This window comes from Mus caroli, chromosome 19 (genome assembly GCF_900094665.2).
Source record: "Mus caroli chromosome 19, CAROLI_EIJ_v1.1, whole genome shotgun sequence".
In the NCBI taxonomy this organism is placed as follows: domain Eukaryota; kingdom Metazoa; phylum Chordata; class Mammalia; order Rodentia; family Muridae; genus Mus; species Mus caroli.
Window position 1 is genome coordinate 24855382 of NC_034588.1, and position 25416 is coordinate 24880797.

The following is a 25416-nucleotide window of genomic DNA, read 5'->3' on the forward strand; positions in this document are numbered from 1 at the left end:
GTATTTTTTCTTTTAATCAGAATGTACTTTTCTTCATTTCCCATATTAAACACACACACACACACACACACACACACACACACACACACACACACACGCACAAATAAAAACCTGTGACTAACCTAGTTAATCTGCATATATGTAATGTTGTGGGTATGTAGTTTGGTGTTCTTGTGAGATTCCTAATAGTGTGAGTCACATCTGTCTCTGAGTCTTTTGCCTATCTTTGAGACACTTTTCCTCTTCCTGGATTGCCTCAACCAGCTTTGATGTGAATATGTGTCTGGTCTTCTTGTAGCTATTTCAAATCACCTTCTTTTTGTTCTACACAGCACTGGGTCTTACTGACATGAATAGGAAGAGTAGATGAAACTTAACCTAAAAAGAAACAATTGCTATTACTCTTAGATTGCACATTTCCCAAGGATACATGCTATATACAGCAGTCTACCTTCACAAAGGGTTCAGCAAATCTTACACTTAAAAGCAAAATTATTTGCTCCCTTGGAAAGACAGAGCTTGCCAATATCATAGGCAGTGGAAGACTCTAAAAGAAAGGGGTATTACATCTTAAAATTTGTAATCAAACCACAAATGAATTACAATTAACACACGATTGTGTAATGATAATACTATTGAGTTAGAAGGACTAATTAGGTGTAAATATTATGTGGGAGATATAAAACACCTGAAAAGAAGCTTATGGGAGGAAAAGAGCTATACAAAACCATTCTAAAAATACTTTTGAGTCAATACTCAGAAAAAAAAGAGAAAATCCAGAAAATATAGAACTAGGAAATGAACATTTTCATTATAATTACAACAGTAACAACAGCAGTGGGTTGGAAGACAGGTAACACTGTCTTTTGTGTACTTAGCTTTGATAGCAATACAAATTGTATAAGCTAGAAATTTTTGAGCCTTAGGTTGAAAGGTTTGAGGACAAATTCTGGGAGGGGTTTGTGTCAGTAATGAATGGAAGATGGCTCATGGCCAAGAGGGCTAGTGTGAGCAAGGACACATGAAAGAGCTCTTCTGAAGCACTAACTTTTGCTCTCTATGCTGTGTGCAAGGCAACAACCACACTGTCACATAGTCATTGTATTACAGTTTAGCATTTAGTCAGTCCTTGGAAGATATCTTCAAAGTTGAAAATTTTTGGATTCAGGAAGTCCAGATGTTCATTCTCTTGATTCTAAGGGAATATAGGATCAATTAATTTAGCTGTCTGGGTTTCCCCAAAGCAGGAGCACCAAGACATTCACACTCAACAGAGCCTAAACAAAGACTTATAATTGCTGATTCTTACTTGAAGAGATGGCTAAAGATGATATATACAGGTCATTATAAAGCTTTATCAATATCTAGGATATTATCCACAAGAGCCTAGCCTTACTCAACATCTAGTAAACAATGTCTTTGAGAGTGGGGCTTGGAGTTGGTTTTACCCTTCTAAAAGATTTCCTGAGTAGCTTGCATGGGCCTAGTCCACAGAACTTCTTATTGCAAAACGGACACCTTTAATCCCATGTTGTAGAAATATACCCAACATCAGACAGCACATTCCCCTAAAACCACATAACTTTTATTTTTCCTATAATATACATAAATTTTAAATGAACAGATAAGATCACACTATCAATTGTTATAATTAGATCAATTAATCAGATATTAACTGAGTACTACATGTGATATGTGCAGGTTGTTTTAGCCAGGCAAAGGATAAACATTAATATTTTTAAGTTCTTGAATATTTTATTGGTCTAACATAATAATTCTATATTATTTTAATTCTGGTGCAATTTTTTATTATTAAGAGATGAATGTTTGAATTTTTTTGCCTCTCCTTACTCTTCATTAAATAGTCATAAAAATGCTACACTGTAAAAGGTAGGAGAAACTAAAAACACACTACCACCAAACCTGTGTATCAAATCCTGTGAAAATAATGGACTCTTCAGTATTGGGAACTGTACCCTCCATGTACTTCCATTTACTTTCTAAATTATCTCTAGGTTAAGTTTTCCTGTCACGGGCCCTTAGAGCTGTTGAGTTATGCATGTTCATAGGAGAGACCCGCATTTTATTAAAGGAGGCGATAGCTCTTGGTTTCAAAATTAGCAAGGAGCAAACGATCATTTGAACAGCTTGCAACTCCATGGGAAATCCGAGTGAACACTGGTAATGATTAAGAAAGGAAAGACACTCTGATGTCTTAATAACTGAGTGTACATTTGAAACCTGTCACTAACAAGAAAATCTGGAAAACTGTTAGGAATCTCTCACCATGAGGTTAGCTGTAGCTGTTATTTGGAACTTGAACAGCTGTGTTCTCCTGTAGAAACAGTATTCTGTCAATAATCTCACAAGCAGACACTGCAGAAGTCCAGTGGAAGGCAAAAAGCATTACACAGTCACCATTACTGGAAAGAGTCTTCAACACACCAAACAAAACATCTGGAAAATTCCTTTCAAAGCAGCTGAAAAACGCCCACGTGAGAGGCAAGACGACTGTATAGGCAGGTACTGTTTGCCCTTAGGATTCATGAAAGTACAAAACTAATTTGCATGAACAAATAAAAAATGCTCACTTATTAATAACAAGAGGCTAGAATTGTCTACTTTATTGGTGTCTTGTAATTCTCTTTAGCATCCTAAATTGATATTGGAAATGAGCCAAGTGACATAAACACAGATGAATCAGAAGAAAATACTACTGTGAGAAGGTCCATTACTTATGAATAGTAAGTGAGTCTGCGATATCATATTAAATATCAGAGTGACTCATAATATCAACCTTGCTGACTAAAGGTAGAATTTCATTTGTATTCTTCTTAGTAACTCAGAATATTTGGCTATTTACTAGTTTACATTTGCAGTGATGCAGGAAAATAAAACAAAGTTCAAATGTGGTTGTTGTCTCAACTGTGAGTGACTGATGTCGATCACTCGTTCTTTAATGAATGTGCTCAGGAGGGGCTGAGGAGGTAATGTTGAAAGAGGCAAGTCTGAATTCCTGAATTTCATTACTGAGCCCCGTTAGCTTACATACTTAAGAAGCCTAGAATAGTGATATTCTTACAAACATAATTTGAGTGTATGTAGCTCATCTATTGTTTACAGCTGGCTCTGTTACAGAGATTTAAAATATACCTTCCACTTCTTTATTTAGATAATCACAATCCTGTTCCACCTGATGTCAACAAAAAGTAAAAGCACCTAAGACTGTCGAGGAAAAAATAAATTGTTGCAATTCTTGTCTAATGCACAATTAAACAGGGCTTTCTTGTAAGTAAATTACAATATAATTTCCAAATGAGCCCTATCCTATAAAATGAGACTGAAGAGCAGTATAAAGTCCAGTGACCACTTAGAAGAGCACTAGATGGTGACTATGACAACTCATTAGACGTTGTGTACATTCCTTGAGTTCAATTAATGGTTGAGGAGTGGTTCTTTATGATCCCCTTGACTTCAGTGGATCATGACATCATGAGCTACTACTGCAGTGTACTAATGATAGCCACTTCAGCAGTCACCGTCAGGTTTCCTCAGTGTTGTCTCAGACCAAATCGAACACTTAACAGAGCAGTTGCTCACTTAAGACTTCGTACCTGCCTCAAGGGAACGACCCAGTCCTCCAATAATAATAATAATAATAATAATAATAATAATAATAATAATAATAATGTAATAATCCCAGAGAATTTGTGGCCCAGGGAAAGTATGATGAACTATTAACATTGGTTAAAGCTGGGAACTACTAGCTTTGAAGAACAAACAAGCCACATCTACTACACTTCCGGGTGCCTTCTTGTTCAAAATGCTTATAACAGCATGGTACCATAAAGACGAATAACACTTCAATGCTTCCAGCTTAAAATATTTTACTTTTTCCACTTGAACTATAAAATGATAGTTTTTAGATGTTTCCATTTTTAGATGAAGAAACTGAGGCTCGGTGTGCTGACGTCATCTACAATGAAATCTGTATCCCCCACTTCCTGTGCAGAGTTGTTTCGCCTGTCCTAAGCTCCTGACATTAAGAAAGCTCTAATTGCAAACGTCCTTGGATGTCCTTCCTAACATCTGAAGTATATGGAGTCTTGCTGACTCCCTTTCTACAACAGCTCTTATCTTTCCTCCAGCACCACAAAGGCTGTCTTTCCAACTCCTCTTCCTAGCAAGGGACCATGTGAAAGCAAAGATGACACATTTCCCTCTTGATTAACACATCCTCACTACAATGTGATTTTGCCCTGTATTTCATGTGCATTTTTGGAAAAGGTCCCACTAGGTAGTTTTTGCTGTGCTCAAGCTTGGAGAAATTCTCTTGCCTCAGTCTTCCATGTGAGAGGGAAAGGGAAAGAGATAATGAGGGACAGGGAGGAAGAAAAAGAAGGGAGCCATGATCCTCCACACTCTGCTATGAAGTTTTTTTGTAAGTGCATGGTTTAAGTTACCTGTGTCTTCAAGGACAGAATTCATACAAGTATGAAGATAAGAGGGTGGATTCTTGTTAAGGTTGCTAAAATGGTGAGTCATCTATACTATGTAGACATTGTTTTCGTGTAAACTGATTTATTTCTTTCTACCCTTGTTCATTTTAGGCTCTCTTTTACACATGATGTTATTATTTTGTAAGCAACTGACAACTACATGAAATTGTTCAGAAATGATAAATTTTAACTGAGAGTGGGCACCGGGATCACACATGGTCAGGCACATTGTCAAAAACATGCAGTTTCTCTCTACCAATTCTGAAACAAGGATGTGAAAGAATAGCTAAAATATATGTGCCAACAAGTTCTATGGATTTCTTTAAGTGCTAAAAATTATCCCTCTCCTTTTGTTCCTTGATAGCCTAGTTTATGTGCTGTGTAAATTAGGATAAGAATTTAATACATGAGTAAATTTCCTTAAAAAACTGGAGTCCACTTCATTCAAATGCAAAGTTCTCTTTCAACAGAAGCTAGTTCACCCATTTCCTCCTTTGTACTGTCCACAGCTAACACTACTTTTGGAGGAATTTATAGCATTTTGGTACCCTACCTCTAATTAGCAGAGGAACAGGAATAAGGGCTGCTAGAAGTGCCTTAGCTCATTTGCCAGTCACTGAAGGTCCACAGACCATGGCATCCACTGAGTAAGTCCGAAGGAAACATGACCCTGACTACTTATAACTTTCTTTTGTCAATAGCTATACCCCACCATTGCCTTTGAATCAAGGAGGCTCTAATCTGCTCCTTTATTTTAGGTAAATGGTTTGAAGACTGATTCATCTCTCAAGTATGGGAAACTATGGACTTCTCAACCATAACTTCTTTTCATTTATCTCTTGGTGCTCGGTTACACTCCATATGGCTATGCTTTGATTGGCTATGCTCCGTATGGCAGCTTTGAAGAACATCTGATTTGCACAGACATGGAAATTATCCCTATTATCCTATCAAGTTTTCAAACTAGATATGTAAAACTGAATGCCCAAACTTTAATTATCAAAATAATGCACACACATACTTGACTTTTAATTATAACTGGTACTATAGGTACAGTCATAAATCATGAAATATTCAATCCAAATATACTGAATTGTTTGATACTAGTACCTGTTATTAAATATTTTATATCTTCCACACACCATTTATAGTTTAACAAGAGTATATTTTCTTTATCAATTTTAATTCATTAGAATAATTTGAATCTTGAAATTATCCAGATATTAAAAAACTATCAGGGGTTAGGGAGTAGAAGTGTACACCTTTAATCCCAGCACTCAGGAAACAGAGACAAGCAGATTCCTTGGAGTTTGAGGCCACCGTGGTCTACAGAGAGAGTTCCAGGACAGCCAGGACTACAGAGAACAATCTTGACTCATATCACCAAAGGAAAAAATTCAGATAAATGATAAAAATGACTATTTTTCATCATTTCAACAAACTCTTAATTTGACCCTTATGTCTAAACTCAAGGATGGAGACGGTATACAGTATGTATGATCCTTCAGCAAGCTGAAGCCCTTTGGGTATAGCAGTGCAGAGCCCGAGGACTCAGCAAAAACACTGCTGTTATTCTCTAGGTGCCACTGCAAGAGCAAGCCCCTTGTCAGGCACAGTGGTGCACACCTTTAATCCCAGCACTCAGGAGTCAGAAGCAGGTGGATCTCTGTTTGAGGCCAGCCTCATCTGCATAAACGTTACAGGTCTGCTGAGACTATATAGTGAGGCCCAAATCTCAAAATAAATAAATTAAAATAAAAAAACCACCAGGAGAGAGAAAACAAAATCTACTACATCCAGTCCATCTTCAGTATTCTAATGTTCTTCACTGAGAAGGCAGACTACTCAAGACACTGATTCTGGCAGACTTTACTACTATAATAAGAATTTTATATCTCCATAAACATGCTCATATTGTATCTTTTCTTACAGCAATTATTACCACGAGCAGATTATATATATATATATATATATATATATATATATATATATATATACACATATACATAAAAGATTTTCATGACTCCTTAACCTTGATAGCTCTGGAGTCTGTTTAGTAGGAGGTAATTCAGGAAAAAGAAAGAAAACAAAACAAAAAACAACCTGTACTTACCCAGTTCAGGTTTTTAAAAAGTTTCTTTTCCATTTATTTATTTGTTTACTTACACTCCAGATTCTATTCCCCCTGCCTCTGTCCACCCTGACTGTTCCACATCCCATACTTCCTCCCTCGTGCTCCCTCTTCTCCACAAGGATGTCCCCACTACCCACCCCCAACCCAACCAGAATTCTAGACTCAGTGGGGCCTCCATTTAGGTGCTTTTTATAAAGACTGTCTTTGGAAAATTTACATTCATGAAAGTTTACTAGATTTCCTCTTGAAAAATCACAGGAAGAAACTGGCTTTACTTGTCTTAGGCACAATTTATCAAGCTTCTGTTAATTACATTTGAATATGTTATTTCTAAATCAAGCTTTTCTTGATTTCACCATCATCTACTTTGTTTTGCTGCTAAGTTGGGGGCAGAGAGCACAGCAGAAAGTAAGTGCTATAAATTCTGTTCTTAATAAGTGGAAAAATAACCAAAACCTTAAGATCATAATAGTTTACTATAACAAACTATTGCCACCATATAAGGTACTAATACATGTTTTATTGTGTTTTCTTTAGTCTTTTAAAATTCATTTTCTACCTATAGATTAAAAAGATAATAACTAGTGATGAAAAACAAAATTGAGAATCTGTGCATTTGTTCTTGTTTTTTAAAATAAGGTTGCCAGCCTTGAACTGCAATGCTGAGCTAGGACACACTGGGAATTCTGGCTCTGCTGAAGCTATTTAACAAAGAGTCCTTGCCTCCAGTTTTTTCCCCCATTAGTTATGTCTTATCCCAAATCAAAAATTTCTTTCTAGAAAAAAAAAATCAAAATTCCATTCTTTTGCTTAAAAGCTTTAAATAGCTTTAAAGCTATTTCTACACACAAAAACCCTTAAACTTAATTACCTGCAAGTAACACTAAATCCCTTACTTAATGTATGATCAAACTGCTGTAGATATCACCTTTTTTACTCTCTACTTAAGCATCTTTGCAACTCTACTTCTGCAAAACAATTTAACCAAACCATGGGCCACTGCCAACCTCACCCTTTCCCTCCATGTGCTTACGGGAACATTTCCCTTCTACCTAGAGACTCCTTTCTTTTTTTCACTCTTAGTCCCTTCTCAAGCATCACTTTCTCAATTATGTTTCCTAATTCTCTCGCTCCCAGGCTTTGTACAATTACTCTGTATTCTACAGTTCTTTGACTAACACTGGACTTTGGCACAGGACATTGCATTACTTTATTCCCCTCATTCCTCACACACTTTATATTTTCAAAAGTAGAGACTATGTCTTACCCTTGAGTTTAGGACCCAGTACATAGTATGCCTTTAATCAGTGTCTCTTGACCAGAGGAAAGCCTATTATGTGATGTTGTCTTTCTATGACTTAGAACTCATGCTGCATACTACACTAGTGTGGATGAGGATATCTTGCCTACACACATAACCACTTTAGAATAATGAGGAAGCCAGAGAAATCATTCCTTTTTGCTAGTACTTCTACCACTTCAGTAGGAAAGGACAGTTATAACTACAGAGCATATGTAAGCTATACTGGTAAAAAGGGCGAGTTCACAAAATGTTTCTTTACTGTAAATTGTGACACGAGTCCTACGTGACTGGAAGGCTCTTCACAACAGTGCAGTGGGCTGTGTATTCCACTTAAGCTTTGTGAAAACCATGGCTGCTAATGCTTTGATTGTCAAGGATTATGAGCACAGATCAGACAGAGTTGGTTCTTTTCAATTCCATGATTTGTAATTCTAGCATCCATCCATCCATCTTCCCATTCGTCTTCTGATTCATTCATCCACCCATGCATCCATCCATCCATGAATGTAAGATCTCTTAAAGCTCTAAGGTCTATGTTGGTGGAGACGTGATTCCAAGGATTGTAAGAAATCCCAAAGATTCTACAAGAACTCAGAAGACTTGGTGAGAAAGAATTAGCTGGCATGGGCAAAATGGCTACCAGGTAAAGCTGCGTACCTGATGACCTGCATTGGATGAAACCCATGGTGGAAAAAGAGAACCAAATCCTGAAAATTATTCTCTGATCTCCACACACCCACCTTCACAAATATATCTTACCCCTCCTTCATACACACACACACACACACACACACACACACACACACACACACACACACACACAGATACTCACATTTGCATATGCAATAAATAAAACTTAAAATTATTGGAAGGATGTAAGAACAGCATGTCTCATGGATACTAAAATTAAATTTCTCCAAAGGTGCTATTTGCCTAGATGATGTATTTACTCCTTGATCTTTGTGTGACATTTCCCTGTATGAACGGTAGTTTGGGGCATTTAACTCTATGCGGACCCAAAACACTGAAGACTAAGTTATTTTTTAAAAACTGAGAGAGGGACCACTGGAATTCTAAATGATATTCTAACACGATGCCCAGCAAATGCATGCCAATGGTAGCACCCCTTCCTGGGCGCTTGCCTGTTCTCTTTGCTCAGAGATAAGAAGACCTATGGAGTTAACATGTATGCAGCGTTGACACAACAACTCAGATTGTACCTTTGCTTCTGTTGCATGGGCTGCTGCCTCATAGCCATGTACTGCATATCTTCTTGTAGACGGTTAAGAGGAGAATCTGGCTTCACACGAATCCCATAGTAATGGTATTTGGAGTTTCCTCTTCACAAAAGAACAATAAATATGGAAACATGAAAAGTCAGTAAAAGTAATATTAGCCATTAACTTAGCGCAGAAAAACTGGGTGAAAATATTATACCAACATTTCACATTTATAATTTATCTTTTCTGGATGTTGCTATATTTCTATAGTGATATTCCAAAGATCAAAATAAGATTCCAAAATAGTCACCTCAAGACCTCAGGGGTATAAAGTTCCTTTCAACTTTACTTATATATTCACAGATAGCCTATGTGCCCCACTCACATAGTTTATTTTCTAATACATATTTCAAATTTAATTTAGAAGGTAATTTAGAAGGTCGGGCCAATCCACAGCACAAATCATGTATGTTAGACAGCAATTTGCCATAAACACAGAGGGAAAAAACCCAACTTCATTCTGAAGTTTTGGGTTAATTCTTTTTGTGTTTATTTTAGAAACAGTGATATAATATTATTGTTATATTATATGATGGTTTATTTTTAATATTTTGAAACATACAAAAGAAGAAGGTATTTAATATATATCTTTTAAAAAACATTTTATTAGTCTCTGCTTTTATTGATTCATATCTGTTGTTTACTAATTAGACACCGCATAAAAGATTGGGCTATGTCCCTGTAAAAATGGTGAGGTCCTCCTGGAATAAAACTTCTTCTTGCAACTTCTTCAGAAATAAAAAATACCATGCTTGATATTAGAAATGATAATTTTTATTCTGAATGAAACTTGCAAAATCTTACAAAAATAACATTTTAAATATGTAAGTTCTTGCAGAGAGACCATTTTTTAACAAGTCTATATATAGCAATATGTCTGTGAGCAATCTTCCAATTTTTCTTTCATTTACAAAGAGAAATGCAAGTGGTGTGTGGGTTAAATATTTTTAATGAAAATAGATAATTTTCCTTCCAAAACTAAAAACATACATTAGATGAGCCATATATCTGAAGAGACATTAAGGTAATCAAATCCCTGTAATTTCATGAAAATAAAAATGAAAACTTAGTATCTTCCACTTGAGAAATTAGCTATGTTTATAGAACCCACTGAAATTTGAGCAAAAGCCTACAATACAACCTACCCAAACCACACCGTGTAGTATTCCAGACAAGCTGGAAGTTATTTGGCGTAAAGGGAAGGGTAGAAAGCAGGAGCCATTAGTCACGGGGAAACACACATAACCGGATGTTCCTACTCTTAGACTCAGTTTCTTACAGATTAGCACCGTGGTTGCAGTGAGAGGAAGTTCCTTCTCTCCCACCTGGAATGGCCTGAGAAGAGAAGCACACCCAGGGTGAGCCTCAGTCAGACTTACTCCCTCTGGATAAGGGATCTAACACCCTTGTGTTAGAAGGGCATCTTCACCCTTCAAACTGCCTTTGATAGAAATGCAATGGTTTTATTTGCTTTTTGTCTACTAAAGGAAATTTGCTCTGGTTTGGATAATTTCACTAAACAATTCTGTTGACAAATAATGCTTGCGTAGAATGTTCACTTAAAAGACAACCACACGGGATTTTATCTGCCTCTTGATTTGTACTGATTTTTATTCCAGCCCTTGGACTAGGAGTGAAAGGTCCAGAGCAGGTTCCACAGCAGAGTCTCTGACCGCTTACCCTGCACCACCAGCTTTTCCCATTAGCATCCTCCCAGTTTCCAAACACTTCATTGTAAATCTCAACTCACAGCATTTATTCCCTCCTCAGTCCTTTAGGCTTCCTTTCCAGCTCAGTGGCAAGCACCTCAGACTGAGAATTGAATGTAAGAGCTTCAGTACTGCAGAATGTACTTACAGAATATGGAGTCTACTCAGTCACAAACCCAAACAACTCCAATTTTGTCCCTTTCTATTTTAAAGATGTGTTTCAACGTTTGAAAAGAGCTTCAAAATACGACTCATTGAAATCTTTTCAGTAACAAAAGCAGCGCAACAATACAGCGATTAGAATGTTGACTAAAGCCCAGAGTTTCAAAATATTGGCACAATATATGTAACTACTGAGCCATCAGCTAGGAGACACCAGGTTAGGTTTCTAAGTAATGATTTTGCTGGGGTTTTTTTTTTGGTGGGGGGAGGCAGGGGTGCAGATACTAGAGAAATAAAAAGTTCTTTTTTACAAAGGAATGAAAGGCAGTTTCTTTAGTCTGAATAGACAATCACATTCTGCAATTTAAAATATACTGTCTTTTGAAGTACCAGTATGAGAATATATTTATGAAAGAACTAAACCTCCAGCAATTTGAAAGTTGCACATTTGCTTCAAAGCAAGTAAAAGAAAAAAATCCACAGTTCAAACACAACCAACTCTTCTAAAACTAACACAGTAATGAGGTTCTGGGCATACTGCCCCAGAATATGGTAGCTGGCATTAGAGAAAACAGCAGAAATGGGCCACGGAGAGTAGAAAAACTTCTCTCACTTGTTCTCCAGTGAATGGGTGATAAGCACAGCTGACTGTCCTTGGTAAATTGGATTTCGGACCCTCATGCCAAAGAGGCCTTTCTGCATCAGGACAAAAGAGTATTCTCTCCTCTGAGGAAACAAAATGAAGGGCTTTTCTGGGCCACCCTTCATAGTATTTATGATTTTAGATTACACCATTTTGTCCAATCATGCTACTACAGAAGTGTCGACTTCATTTGGGTTAGCAAACAAACAAACAAACAAACAAACAAACAAACCACAATTTTCCATTTCTCTGACTCTTTATATATAAAGGTATCACTCTCTATAAAAATTATACTACAGAAATCATTTTGTACTTTAATTTTCAACTTGGGTCATCTGAGAAGAAAGCCCCCACTGAGAAATTGCCTAGATCAGATTGGCCTGTGGGCATTTGGGAGGATGTGTGGATTATGAATTGATACTGAAGGGTGCACCATGTAAAGATAGGTGGTCTTGGTCTGTGTAAGAAAGCAGCTAAGGAGAGCCTGTGAGTGAGGCAGCAAGAAGCATCCCTCCATGGGATGTTCATGCCTCCGGGTCCTTGCCTTTAGTTCCTGGTCCTGAATTCTCTCAGAAATAAATTGAGACCAAAAAGTGCAAACAAAGAAACCTTTTTCCTTTCTAAAGCTGTTTTTGGTTACAATATTTCAACACAGTAATAGAAAAGCAGCTAGAACAAATGGGTATGTATTTCCCATGATAAACTGTGTTTTGTTACAGGGATCTTACCTGTGTATCTGGAAATGAGGAAGGATACATTAGGCTTTTCTCTCTGACATTTGCTTTTCCTCTCAGCATAAATGCCTAATGATGTTAATTATTAGTGTATCTCTTCTTTTCCAGAGATTTTTTAAAAAGATATTTTCTTTATTTACATTTCAAATATTATCCCCTTTCCTACTTTCCCCTCTGAAAGTCCCCTATCCCCTCCCTCTTCCCCTCCCCCTGATCCCCAACACACCCACTCCCATTCCTGGCCCTGGCATTCCCCTATACTGGGGCATAGAGCCTTCACAGGACCAAGGGCCTCTCCTGCCATTGATGACTGACTAGGCCATCCTCTGCTACATATATAGCTAGAGCCACAAGTTCCACCATGTGTTTTCTTTGATTGGTGGTATAGCTCCAAGGAGCTCTGAGGGTACTGGTTAGTTTATATTGATGTTCCTCCTATCCTTTGACAGAAAGTCTTTGAGGCTGTGATTGTAACTAATGTGCCATCACTCAATGTACAGAATGGCATCTCTAACTTAATGTTTTGTATATGATCCCCATATGTCTTAGAAAGTCAATGGATTATGTATTTTACCTAACTGCTTAAAATATGAGTTCTCAATTTGTAAAATATCATAGAAAATACAAATGAAGCTCCAAGGCCCTAAATTTTCTTTTCATCATGTTTGCTTAGACAAATCACTTCTGAAGGAAAGAAACCCATATCATGGCAATCCCTCCCTCAGATAAGTGTTCTCTATAATAGAAATACTCCACAGGCCCCTCCCATATATGCCTGTTTTCACAATCAAGAACAAGAGACAAGTGGAAAGCTTAGCAGGCTAGGAAGAGGTGAAATAGAGCCATCAGAAAGAGCTTCAAATACGTGCACTTTGTAACCTTACCAAATCCTTTTCAGGGAACTCAGAACCACAAAATAAGGTGGAGACTTCAGCCTTAACTTCTGCAAGTCACATAGTTTTCATAAAACAACTAAATGTATTTTGAAGCACTAAGGAAATGATTATTTTCCATTTACTATTCAACTGTATTGGGTATAATATGTTATATGCAAATCTTAAACAAGTTGGCTTCTAACTTCTATGTAGTTTGAAAATCTAAGGGGTGAGGGCCATTGAATAATAATGTTAATTTCCTATGGACTTTATAAAGGAGGCCCATTCTATATTTTTCTCCTCACATCTTTTCTGTTATCAAGTACATTTTTGCTCACTTTCCAACACTGCTCTAATTGAAACAGAGCGATGAACTAATTATGTTGATCGTCAGTACTAACCTAGTGCCTAATCTCCTAGTTCGTAGCCCCATAAAAATGGACCTTATTAGTTTTCCGAAAGAGGCGGCATTGACTGGGTCCAGCTTGTGCTCCTGGCAGTGTCGAAGGTAGTGGTTGTACAGCGTGCTCCTCGGCAGGCTCACTCCCTCCGCTGTCTCATAATTGTCCAGCAGCCATTGCAGCTGTTGAGGTGAGAGAGAATAAGCAGAGAATTCATGGAATTGCCAAAACCTCAGCAAGGTACAATACATGCACAGCTACTTGGAATCTCTTCATTAACTCTTAGGATAGACTATGATAATTCAGAAGCTGGGATATCTGACTTTCTAAGCTCTGGGAAACATCACAGCAGTTATCAGTTTAGACAATAACTTTTCTTCAAATTTTCCAGCATGACTAGAGATATTAAAATTTCCCTATATTGACTATATTCCTAAGATACGCACTCCTTTTTTTCTTTTTACAAAGAATTAAAATAACAGCATTCACTGGTCAAAATTCACAATATAAACCTATCATTTATAATTGCTATAAAACAAAACTAAACCTGGCAACATAACACCTGATTTATCCTTTACATTGATTTGTTACAATAAACAGTAGGCTTACTTGTATGAGGTAAGATTTTATTCATTTTTACAGAACTCTAATTAACTTATTTCAAATAACTATTAGATAACACAATAACATTTTATCTCCTGGGACAAAAGATGGAGAGAGGTAAAATGCAGTCATTCTCCTGCCCAAACAAGGACCCTTGCCAGAGCTTACAAATAACTGCAAGATGATGAAAGGCAGTATTTTTACAATCATCAATTTTCTACCTTAAAGTTGAGGTGTCTTTTTACCTCAAATTTTATATTATACTTTGTTTTTTTTAAAAATAATGCTTAAAGATAAAAATACAAGAAAAATCTCTGCTGGATTTCTATTATTAAATCTCTACTTATTCATTTCTTGGAAAAGAAATGAAATAAATGTAAATAATTTTCCTAAGGTTATATATTGTCTCAATGTCTGAGCGTGGTTTCTAACTCTTGTTTTCTAAATAGGTCATCAGAGCAGCAAATGCCTCATTTTATTTGTCTCAACAATTTCCATGGCATTTATAAATGATATCGTAAAGAGCAAACATTGAACCCAAGATTGTAGTTAAAGGTGAATTATGGAAGTAAAATAACAAAGATGAATGGGACTATACTTGTCCTCTGCGTATTTAGTCAAAGGCTAAAGGTGATAATGACCTGGGCATTCAAATAAGTCAAAGACTTTATTCTATTTTATCTGTGTATTTTAAGACTTTTGATTAAACTTTGAACCTGAATTTTCAGGGTTTTTATAAAAATTTATCAAATTATCTTATTTTTTTGTACTATGACAACTGAATTTTCCAGAGCATTTTAGCTTCAAATATCCCCAAGTAATCATTAAATAGTTAAATATGTATCATCAAACTTGTAGTAGTTAATGGCATAAAAAATACACCACAATGCATAGAAGATACTTATACAAATAAAAGTTATGTCCCGTTAAGGAAAACTTATAGTTTCCTAAGGAACATATAGCCATATAAATAAACTTAAAATACATATTAATATTGTGTCATATATAATTTAACACCACAAGACACTAGAGACTACAGTAAATTAGCTCTCCTTCATACACTGACAGAAATATATTACAGCTCATAAAGAATTTTTCATAGTATTTACTTTTAGCCTTCATATAAGTGAAACATTTTACAGAGGCACTCAAACATGACTGTGTGTATGTACTGAAAATAAAGCACAGAATGGGTTCTCTCTAAACATGTGTTTAATATGAAGCATCAAAGTAAACTCACTCATGCATTAAGTTACTGAGATTAAAATCAGTGGGCTAGCAGGCTTCTTTAGAGTTTTTCCTTTTTTAAATCTCAAGAGTTTAAAATATAAAACACAAGGAAGAAAGACAAGACACAGCAATACAAACCTGCTTCTAATCTCATCCATGAGCCTCAGACAACTTACAGGGTGTGAAAGCACTTCCAGTGGATTTCAAGTAGCCACTGTGAACTGTACTGCATCAAAGTGTGCTACTGTCTCTCACACAGGTGCTAGATAATAGATAGAGCAAGGCACAGCTACCTTCTATTCGTATTCTTAACATGTTAAAAATAGGAATACAGACCCTTGTTATCAAGGGTCAACAACAACAACAACCAAAAAAGTTCCTGAAAGGATTTTGTATGAAGTGAACATATTTTTAGCAGTTACAAATAATGTAACAAAGTTCTCATATTCACAGTACACATTGTAGGATACATGTAAATAGAAACTACTTAAGATGTGTGTGTGTGTGTCCGTCCCCATTAGAGGCATCATAACACAATTAAGAAAGGGGAGTGAAATAATTCTATGTACTTTCCTTTGTTAGTCAGCAGGTGGTATATTTATATTGAAAATCTTAGTTTAAAGGACATTTCCCCTAGAAAAGGAAAGTTAATTTTAAAATGTGAACTTTATAACTACAATATACAAATAAAAATAAATCAACAAACAATTTTAATGTAGTGTAAACAGATGAAAACAATTACTTAGCTGCAGAAATGAAACGTTTAATACTAACATAGTTGTGCGACAGTCTCTCCTTATCATACTTACTTAGTTCTTCATATATTACTTACATTCCCAGAATGTTTGAGGTTTAAACTAGCTTCTGAAAATATTAATTTCATGAATATGAACACACACAAATACGCATACAGATGCACACTATGCACCATCCAGCTGGGACTGGCTGGACAGCTATCTCGCTGACCAGAACTTGGCAGCAGCAAAGCTAAATTTGTTCCACCTCCACCTCATCAAAAGGAGGCCCTGGGTTCCGTGCCGAAGCATGGTGAGCATGTGAAGGAAAGAGGAGGGCATGGAAATAAAAGCCCCGAAGATGGAGGCGGCGGGTCTGCTGCCGCGGGGTCCCTGCTGGGAAGATGGCTAACAAGCACACCTGTGACTATTCTCTTATAAACTTACTACAGAAGCAATACACTCTCTAGACCGCACCCTAAGAGACTTGACAATACAGCCGGAACATTTCATCTACATTTTACATACTAATGTTTAATTTTCAGATTTTGACACATGATGAAGTTCTAAATCATATATTGAATCTAAAACATAGGATTACATATTATTATTAGAGAAATGAAACAGTTACATATATGTACTATAAAGTAAAAGATTATGCTATGTCCCATGTGCTATCTACCCAAAGGAACCGAATAATTCTTATAAAGCAAAGACTGTTTCATGCAGTGTTCTCTTTAACGAAATGTATTTAAACTTTAGAACCCATTTTTCTGAACATTTAGTAGTTGAAAATACAACTATCTGTTTCTCTTATTTAATTCTTTTAATAAACTATTTATAAAGTAAGTATATTTACAAGCTTGGGAAATACTTTAAAGATTGTAAAATTTCATAGACTCTTTTAGCCTTTATCTTTAAACCTAATTATTATACTAATGAACCAAAATATAGTTTTCTAAGGGCAGAAAGCAAGATAATTGTATCTTTCAACCTTTGCATTTAATCTGTATTCATCAGGACAGATTACAGAGACCAATAGTTTCTATTTTTCCTAAAGGGAAACACTGATTGACAAATAAAATTAAATAAATGACGTATTGCCTAATTAACATCTAAATGTAACATTTGGCATTCCAGGTGGATTATTATCAGTTAGGAATCACTTTAAGTTCACCTAACTGATGGTATACATTTTGACATGCCTATAGTAACTGTTATTTACAATATAGTCACGACAGCAGTGGGCGAAGACTAAAAACCAAGATTTTACTTTAAGCTTAATATATTTCAGTAGCTTAAGCTTGTAAGCATTATGAATTAACTGTCTGCTAGATTATGAAGATTCCCAAAACATAAATGCCCAGAGGTTTCATATACTTTAAGCGGAATTAAAAAGAAATACATGCATAAAGGCACTATGCAGAAGCTAGTAACAATTACTTTATGAACAATTCTAGGCTGAAATTTACCTGTAAAGTACCCTAAATTGGACATAATACAAACACTAAATGAAAATGTATATTAATTACAGTTGACAGTACGGGACAAGCTTATGCCTGCAACTAAAAGAATTAGATATGCTTTGGACTTAGGGAGATCTATAAAATTTATTAACAACATCTTCACACACACAAAATTTAAAAATAAAATATAAACAAAAAATTTTTATAAAACGAAAATAAAGCACATTCTAAAATGCAAAGAGATGAGTGATATCACTTTGGGGTACAACTTTTTAGGATTAGGTTGAAAGAAAATAAATAATTAATCTTTAGGGTGTATGTGGGAAATTTTAAAGTGACCCACATATTCTTCATTTAGTTAGAAATCCATGAGAGAACTCACTACCAGCACATACATATTAACTGAAGAATATTTAGGGACACAAAGAGAAACCAATACCATCTATGTATGTGTTCCAAACAGGCATACATGAGACTGGGAAAGGAAATCTACAACATTAATGATAAGGCTTATGCCCTTCTATTGTTTCTTATATGCATCTATTCTGCAAATAGTTAATATGCCTCTACTACTATGTGCTAGCACTCTTCTATGCAGGATGACTCCATTACAAGACAAACCATAAAAATCTTTTTTTTTTTTGTTTTTTGTTTTGTTTTGTTTTAACTTGCTAATAAATATTTACTGGTTGTCTATGATGCTGACATAATGCCACCAGGTTAACATTATAAACAGGCTAAGCACAGACGCACACTGAGTAGCATTTGGGGGACCAGTGAAAGGCAGGAGCATCATTAACATCCCAAGGAAAAGACAAAGGAAACCTTTTCTGCATTCCAGGAGAAACTAAACCCCTGGCATTAGGAAAACAGTGAACCTGTGGCTTCTGCTCACAAAACTGGGCTCTATATGCAGTTTTGAACAAAGGTGACTACTTCAGAGATGTAATAAAAATGAATGAGGCCAGGAAACAAATATTGCCACCATAGGAGCAAATTTTGTGGCCACTCTTGCTAATCCAGCAAGTAGGCTTAAACACATGGAAGATTTGCTAAACTATGCAGTAGAAACTCAGACCCAGGGAAACCACATCACTGTGTTGTTTGAGCGGCTTCATTTACAGTCATTGATAACGAGCGTTAGTTCTTAAGTTAACTAAAGAAAATAATTTAAGATCATCCCATTTATTTCTAAAGTTTCAAACACATAGACATATTTTAAAAACATGTTATATACCTACATTATTGTTTATGGAAGTATCAATAAGGTTGGGTGACTGAAGTTAAATTTAAGCAACACATATTATGATACATTTCATATCTCCAGAGTGAAATAAGAATTGACTTTCAGAGTCAATTTAGAAAACTGAAAATTTCAAAAGAGCAACTGGAAATTTCTATTTATTTTTAGAAATACTTATATGCCTGCACATTTCTGGTTGGAAGTGATAAGCATTTTCACTTGCTATTTTCAATATACAAACTGGCAAATTCATCCTAATACCATATGGTAGACTAGCCTTTAACACAACCAGAGACTCATTCCAATAAGCAGAATATATTTAAGAACAAAAAGTGGAAAAGAGTGTTCAAATAGTTTTTAAAAAAGAAGTGACAAAATATATACCCTTATTTTAAAACTGCTATCTGTAATCCTCACCATGGTCAAAGGCCTTCTTTGAATGGGATCACAAGTTTTATTTACCAAGATACTTCTGTTGAAAAGGGAATGAATCAAAACACCTCCTCCAAAAACAGTTCAAAGTTCAAATATTTTTTAAAAGAAAACACAGTGACATATTTCCTATAAAGTATATTATTGTTAAAAATACTACAGATATTTCAGTGATCTTACTTTTAAACTTTTTAGTCATAAAAATATTAAGAAAAATTAAGAAATCACAATAACTTATCCGTATATTAAAAAACAATTAGGAAAGAAATTTCTAATATTTTTTGAAATTTCTAATTCTTACTCAAATGTTACTAATGCCAATTTCTATATCTACAACTTAAATCATATGCCCATTCATTTTCTCATAATTCAGAAACCTTCTAAAAATAATGCCCTTCTATTGTTTCTTATAGGAAGCATTTTCATTGATTTCCTCAAATTTGAACAGACGATGACAATGTTTATTTCACAAAACTTACCAGTGTTACAGCGAGCCTGGGAATACTGAGAACGCCAGGAAGCAGCGAGACCACTTTGCCTGTCTCGGGTATGAGCAACTCACGACTTACATACAACTTCACTTTTGGCCCATTTTTCTTTCTCTTCAGTGTTTAGGATGTTGAGTTTGTCCATGACTGTGACCTGCCTACTTTACACTCTTAGCAGTAAATACATTTGTCATAGTTCACCACTGCTTTGACATTAGTGATCACTTATGCATTTAAAGACTCTTATCAGTCACATGGTAGACATGGTTACTGCTTTTGTGTCTCAGACATGAAGATGTGTACTACAAAGTTTTGCTTCAGAGGAATTAAATTTTGTGGCTAACAAAAATCTTTAAATGTTTAAGATCACTATTAACTACATTTTAGAAATAAATAGTGGCTTGTCATTAACTTTAAGTTCTGTATATCTGGACAGGAAGTACAAACACCTGGTAAAGCAAGCAGCACACTGGGCCTGTTCTGAGACACCCCACTGTGTAACACAGGCATTAAATAGGTAGAGTCTGAAGAGGCTTGAGAAGAGAAGGTTAAGAAGCAAAATAAATAAGGAAATAAATAAAACAAGCACTTAAAGGCAAGCAACACATGCAGAACTAGCAAGAGATTAGTGTACATGAAGAGGCAACTTACATGGCTGTTGAGAAGAGAGCTTCTGTGAGTGGACAGACCGTCAGACTTTTGCAGCGTCTCAATCGCCATTTCAATCTGATAATAAATGTCATTAAAAAAGGGCTCAAGACAAGATAGTAATAAAAGGCTGACCAGAGAAGTTTTGATCGATTCTTAAAGTCTAATTCATTCTTCCATGATGGCTAATGAATAGCTATCACTAAATGTGTTCCCCCCCCCAGCTTTTCTGTCCCTAGAGAATGAAATATAATATGCACATTAATAACAACCTCAATTACAAGAGTAATCCTTTCTAAACACTTTGTAATTAAAATCAGTACGGAGACCCATGGATCAAGAACCCTGGCAGATTTTTTTAGTTATAAGAAACTTATATTTTTACTTGCATGGTTCAAATTGTGGGGTATTAGCCCCTCTCTGTATAGTCTCATACCTAAAGCATGTTTAACATTTGTTCTATTCTGTCACAAAATAAAAATCATAAAACAGAATCTGAATTTAATATGCATTAGTATTTTAATGCAAGTTACAAAAACTCTAAAGCTAGTAAGTCTACACATCCTTCTTTTACTCTAGCAGTAAAATTTGGAAGGGAAAGGTCAGTCAGGTGAGCATTCCGATGTGGCTATAATCTCTATTATATTTTAGGACATGATGATGAAGCAGAAATATTAGAAAGAACAGCAGAAAAAGGAGTAGAAGGAAAATAACTCAGAGCCAACAAAAAATGGACAAGAAGAGAATCAGCTACACTCAACGTAACCCCATTCCACCACAGGCAGCCACAAACTCATTCTTAAGCCAAAGCTTCCAGGGACAAACCCCAGGCAGTCTTGATGACCTCCTATGTGAGACAGCTGTCCTTCCACTCATAGCACCATGACACATGCTATCAAGATAGGGACTAAAAAGTATGCATTTGGAAACTGATGTAGAGTAAAACACCAGATAATTAAAACCTTCATTGTGCAATTTGAGAAAATAAATTTCCTTATTTTTAACAATATGGTTATATCGACAATTTAGTGAAGCAGTTATAAATTCATAACAAATGTGCAATAATTTATTCCATAGTTAGCTGTTTTTGAGATCATAAAACCAGGCAAAGTGCCTTTTAAATCATTCTCTCCACCAATTGAGATGGTAACAAAGTATATTAAACTTGAAAACAGAAGAAAGTGCTATTGTTTACTTTGAAAAAGATCACATTTTAGAATATACAAGTAACTTAAGGAGTAAATGAACACTTTTTAATTAAACCCATCTTTTAAATATTATTTATTTTTATTTTATGTGCACTGGTGTTTTGCCTTCATGTATGTCTGCACGAGGGTGTTAGATCCTGGAGTTACAGACAGTTGTGAGCTGCCGAGCTGCCATATGGGTGCTGGGAACTGAACCTGAGTCCTCTGGAAGAGCAGTCAGTGCTCATAACTGCTGAGCCATCTCTTCAGCCTGGTTTTAAATCTCAGAAAAGACAGAGCATAAGATAGCTGGACTCACTCATGTGATAACAAAGCACACCTAAGAATAACTTGCTCAAAACTGTACTTTGCTAAATTGCTTACATTTATTTTTAAGTTTGAGGGTGAAAATTTGAACTGAGATTACATTTTAATAAACTAATAACGTGATTTTATAGGTTTAAGTAAAAGGCAAAAATTGTCAGAATTATAACAGCTGAATCACATTCAAGAATAAACCCTCACTAAAGGTTTGAGAGACAGCGATGTTAAGTGAGATCAGCCAGCAACTGGCTTCCTTAGGAATCTCTTTCTTTTACTAAAGTTGCTACTGTGGTGGTGGTATCCAATTCTCTGCAAGGCCAGGTTGTCAGGAAAAGAACCAATCTACCCTCGATACTTTCTGAAGCCAGTAGCAAGGAGCTCTGGGAAACGAGGCAAAATGGCAAACAGAAACAGGTCCAGCTACATCCACCAGAACAGATATACTGATTGTCTGGGAGGTATTGGTTTTTTATAATTTATCCCTACAATATAACAACTTCTGAGAATATGATCAAAACTGTTAACCCTGTACTCAGACAAAATACATTTCAGAAGAGTTATAAACTTGTACAGATTTTCTCATCGTTTACATTTTCCCTGAATTTAAAATTCGTACTAAAAGAGAAGTATTCCCTAGTGAACACACTAGGAAAGTGTGTGCTAGCAAGCAGGAGCTGAAGTGAGTCAGGAAGCAAAAAAGCAGAGGGTGTGCTCAAATTAGGAAAAGGATAATGAAGGCAGCTTGTCCAGGATAGAAGCCCGTGCGTGATGCAGCATCTTGACTGCTAACTTGACTACATCATGAAGCACCTAGGAGAGTAAAGTGCACCTCTAGGGTGGACTGGGAGATGCAACAGAGGAGCAACTAGGAGGGAAGGCACACTCTAGATGTGACGGTATTCCACAGGTGAGAATAAAAGAGCAAAATAGAGAAAGTTTTCATGGATGCACGCAATGTCTTTCTTTCACCTGTTCACTGTAAGGGAAACTTACTCAAGCATGCTACCGCTTACATGATTGCAATGCCTGCACTCACACAGAAAGCCAGGCCTGTAACTCCTCTGGTATCAGAATTACTGGGTTTGCTGGCCCCCAGGCTGGCTGCAGGGTCAATGAGAAACCTTTTCAAAGAATTAAGAGTGATAGAGTAGGACATCCCATTACATTCTCTGACCCCTGTGGGAACAAAAGGCACCCATACTTCAAAACACATGTGTGCATATACCATACATATAAACCAACACAAAAACACACAGCAACAACCACAAAACTGAAACACACACACAAAATTAAGAGGCTATATATGAGTTTTGCATCTGGAAAATATGGTACCCTGAGGGCATCTAAGGGACTGACAAGACCATTCTAAGGTAATGAGTAGTAAAGTTTCAACATATTTGAAACACTTGAGAAGACAACTCCTGTGGCCCTTGCTCCACAGGACTGCCTAGGAAAGAACTTTCAGTTTTTATTCAACAATCTGAGCATTCCAAAGCTATTAGGGTCATAGTGCAAGAGACCTAAACTGGTGTCAGACCTTGATGTTGTCCACATGACACAAGTTTTTCAGGCATACAGAATACAACAGTTCTAAGGTCATGGATGACTAAACCCAGATTTTAGTGGCAGGTCTGGGAATCTGACAAAGTTTGTGTCAGGGTCAGAATCCTTACAGGTACCACTTAAGGGGGCAAACTTTGTAAAGCAGTAAGAGTAAAGAAAATGAAATGGTGTCCCCCTTAGAGTATGATATTCTCTAGGAACATGGAATGTCTGTGGAGGGAAACTGCAGTCAATAAATAGGGTGTGGGGGGGTGTCAAGTATTAAGGCTGTAGCAGTAGGTTCAGGTCTACCCTAGAGCTTTGGAGCTTATACCACCATACAAATCTCAAAGATGACAGACATAGGAGGCAAAGGACTTAAGGCTTGCTGTGCTGGGCTGCAGATTTGTTTTAGTTCCACCCTTCTTTTCTATGCTCTAATTCCTTTGTGCAGCTGCACATGGGAAAGGGAGCAGAACGCCTTTAAACTCTGGAGCCTGCTCACAGCAAAGACCTTGCCTTCAGAGACTTTAAACTTGGAACTGTCAAGCAATCTGGGAGTATTGACTTTAGAGACTTTGGTGGTTAGATTAAATGCATTTCACATTATGAGGTAGCCATGGGCTTTTGGGGAACAGGGACAGAATGTAATAATTTGAGTGTGAAATGTCCCAGAGGTTCCTGTTGAATTCTTGGTTGCTAGCTGCTGGAACTATTTTGAAAAGGGTTGGGAATGTAAGTGGGTAAATGTAAAGGAAGAAGGAAACTGGGTGTGTGTTCTTAAAAGTGCTGAGTGGTTTCTGATTGCCTGTTCTCTGTTTCCTAGCCATCACAAAGTAATTTACTCAGCCATAAGCTCCTGGCCCATGGAACCAACCAAGCACTGCTCAAACTGTGAGTTATAAATTTTCCTTGTTCTCTTTCTCCTCTCCTTTTAAGTATTTGTTATAGCCACAAAATTTTACTTAGGTAGTCAGAGATGTAGTAAAACTGACTATGTGACAATAAATACACCTATATTTGGTTCTTTTAATTCAAGAAAAAAAAAGATGAATGAATTCTGTAAGGTAGAAAACACATTTAAAAATATATCAAATATGTAAATGTTGTAGTAGCCTAGACCAGAAAGAGAATATTCTGTGTTTCCTTAGGAATTGGGATTTGAAAATCAGAAGATATAGATGGGATAAGGTACTTTCCATCCAGAAGGGATGCTAATAAATTCAGGATTGTTTCTTACAAAGATTCAGCCACACCTCAAGGAAGAACTTGAAGTGGACGGTATTTATTATCCTAGTGAGAGATAGCATGGTAATAAACATGCTCAAAGTTCAGGCTGAAAACATTTTCATCAACCAATTATTTGCCTTTCCAGAGCCATGAAGAAGGTGGCAGTATCGAAAGAATGCTTCTAAGGGAGACCCATACTATGTTACATCCTTCTCTTCCATCACCACCACCCATCACCACCACTACCACCACCACCCATCACCACCACAAACAACAATCACCACCACCACTAATAACAACAATAACCAAAAAATCAACATCCCAAAAAGACCCACCTATGTCCTAAAAAAGAGGACCAGAGTGGAGAGAAAGGGCAAAGGATACTAAGATGTTAAATTCTATTTTATGCTTTGGTCATACTCAAAAAAAAAAAAAAGAGATCAGTAATATATTTTCTAAAAGAGTGCACAGTGTCACTGAAACAGAAGTAACATTTCACTGTTAGGATTCTCTGCTGTAATTATCACTCTTGCCGCCTTCTAACAAAAA

General features: G+C 36.3%; 1 protein-coding gene across 8 annotated transcripts in view; it reads right to left on the reverse strand.

Annotated features, from left to right (window-relative positions):
- The window catches only part of Rfx3 (regulatory factor X3), a 252375-nt gene that overhangs the window by 54427 nt on the left and 172532 nt on the right, over positions 1-25416 (reverse strand). For all 8 annotated transcript variants that reach the window (XM_029472433.1, XM_029472434.1, XM_029472432.1 and 5 more), the window contains 3 exons: positions 20588-20662; positions 13741-13922; positions 9157-9276 (listed from right to left, as the gene is read on the reverse strand). In XM_029472433.1, coding sequence (XP_029328293.1) covers positions 9157-9276; positions 13741-13922; positions 20588-20662 — 377 coding nt within the window. The remainder of the gene's footprint in view (positions 1-9156; positions 9277-13740; positions 13923-20587; positions 20663-25416) is intronic.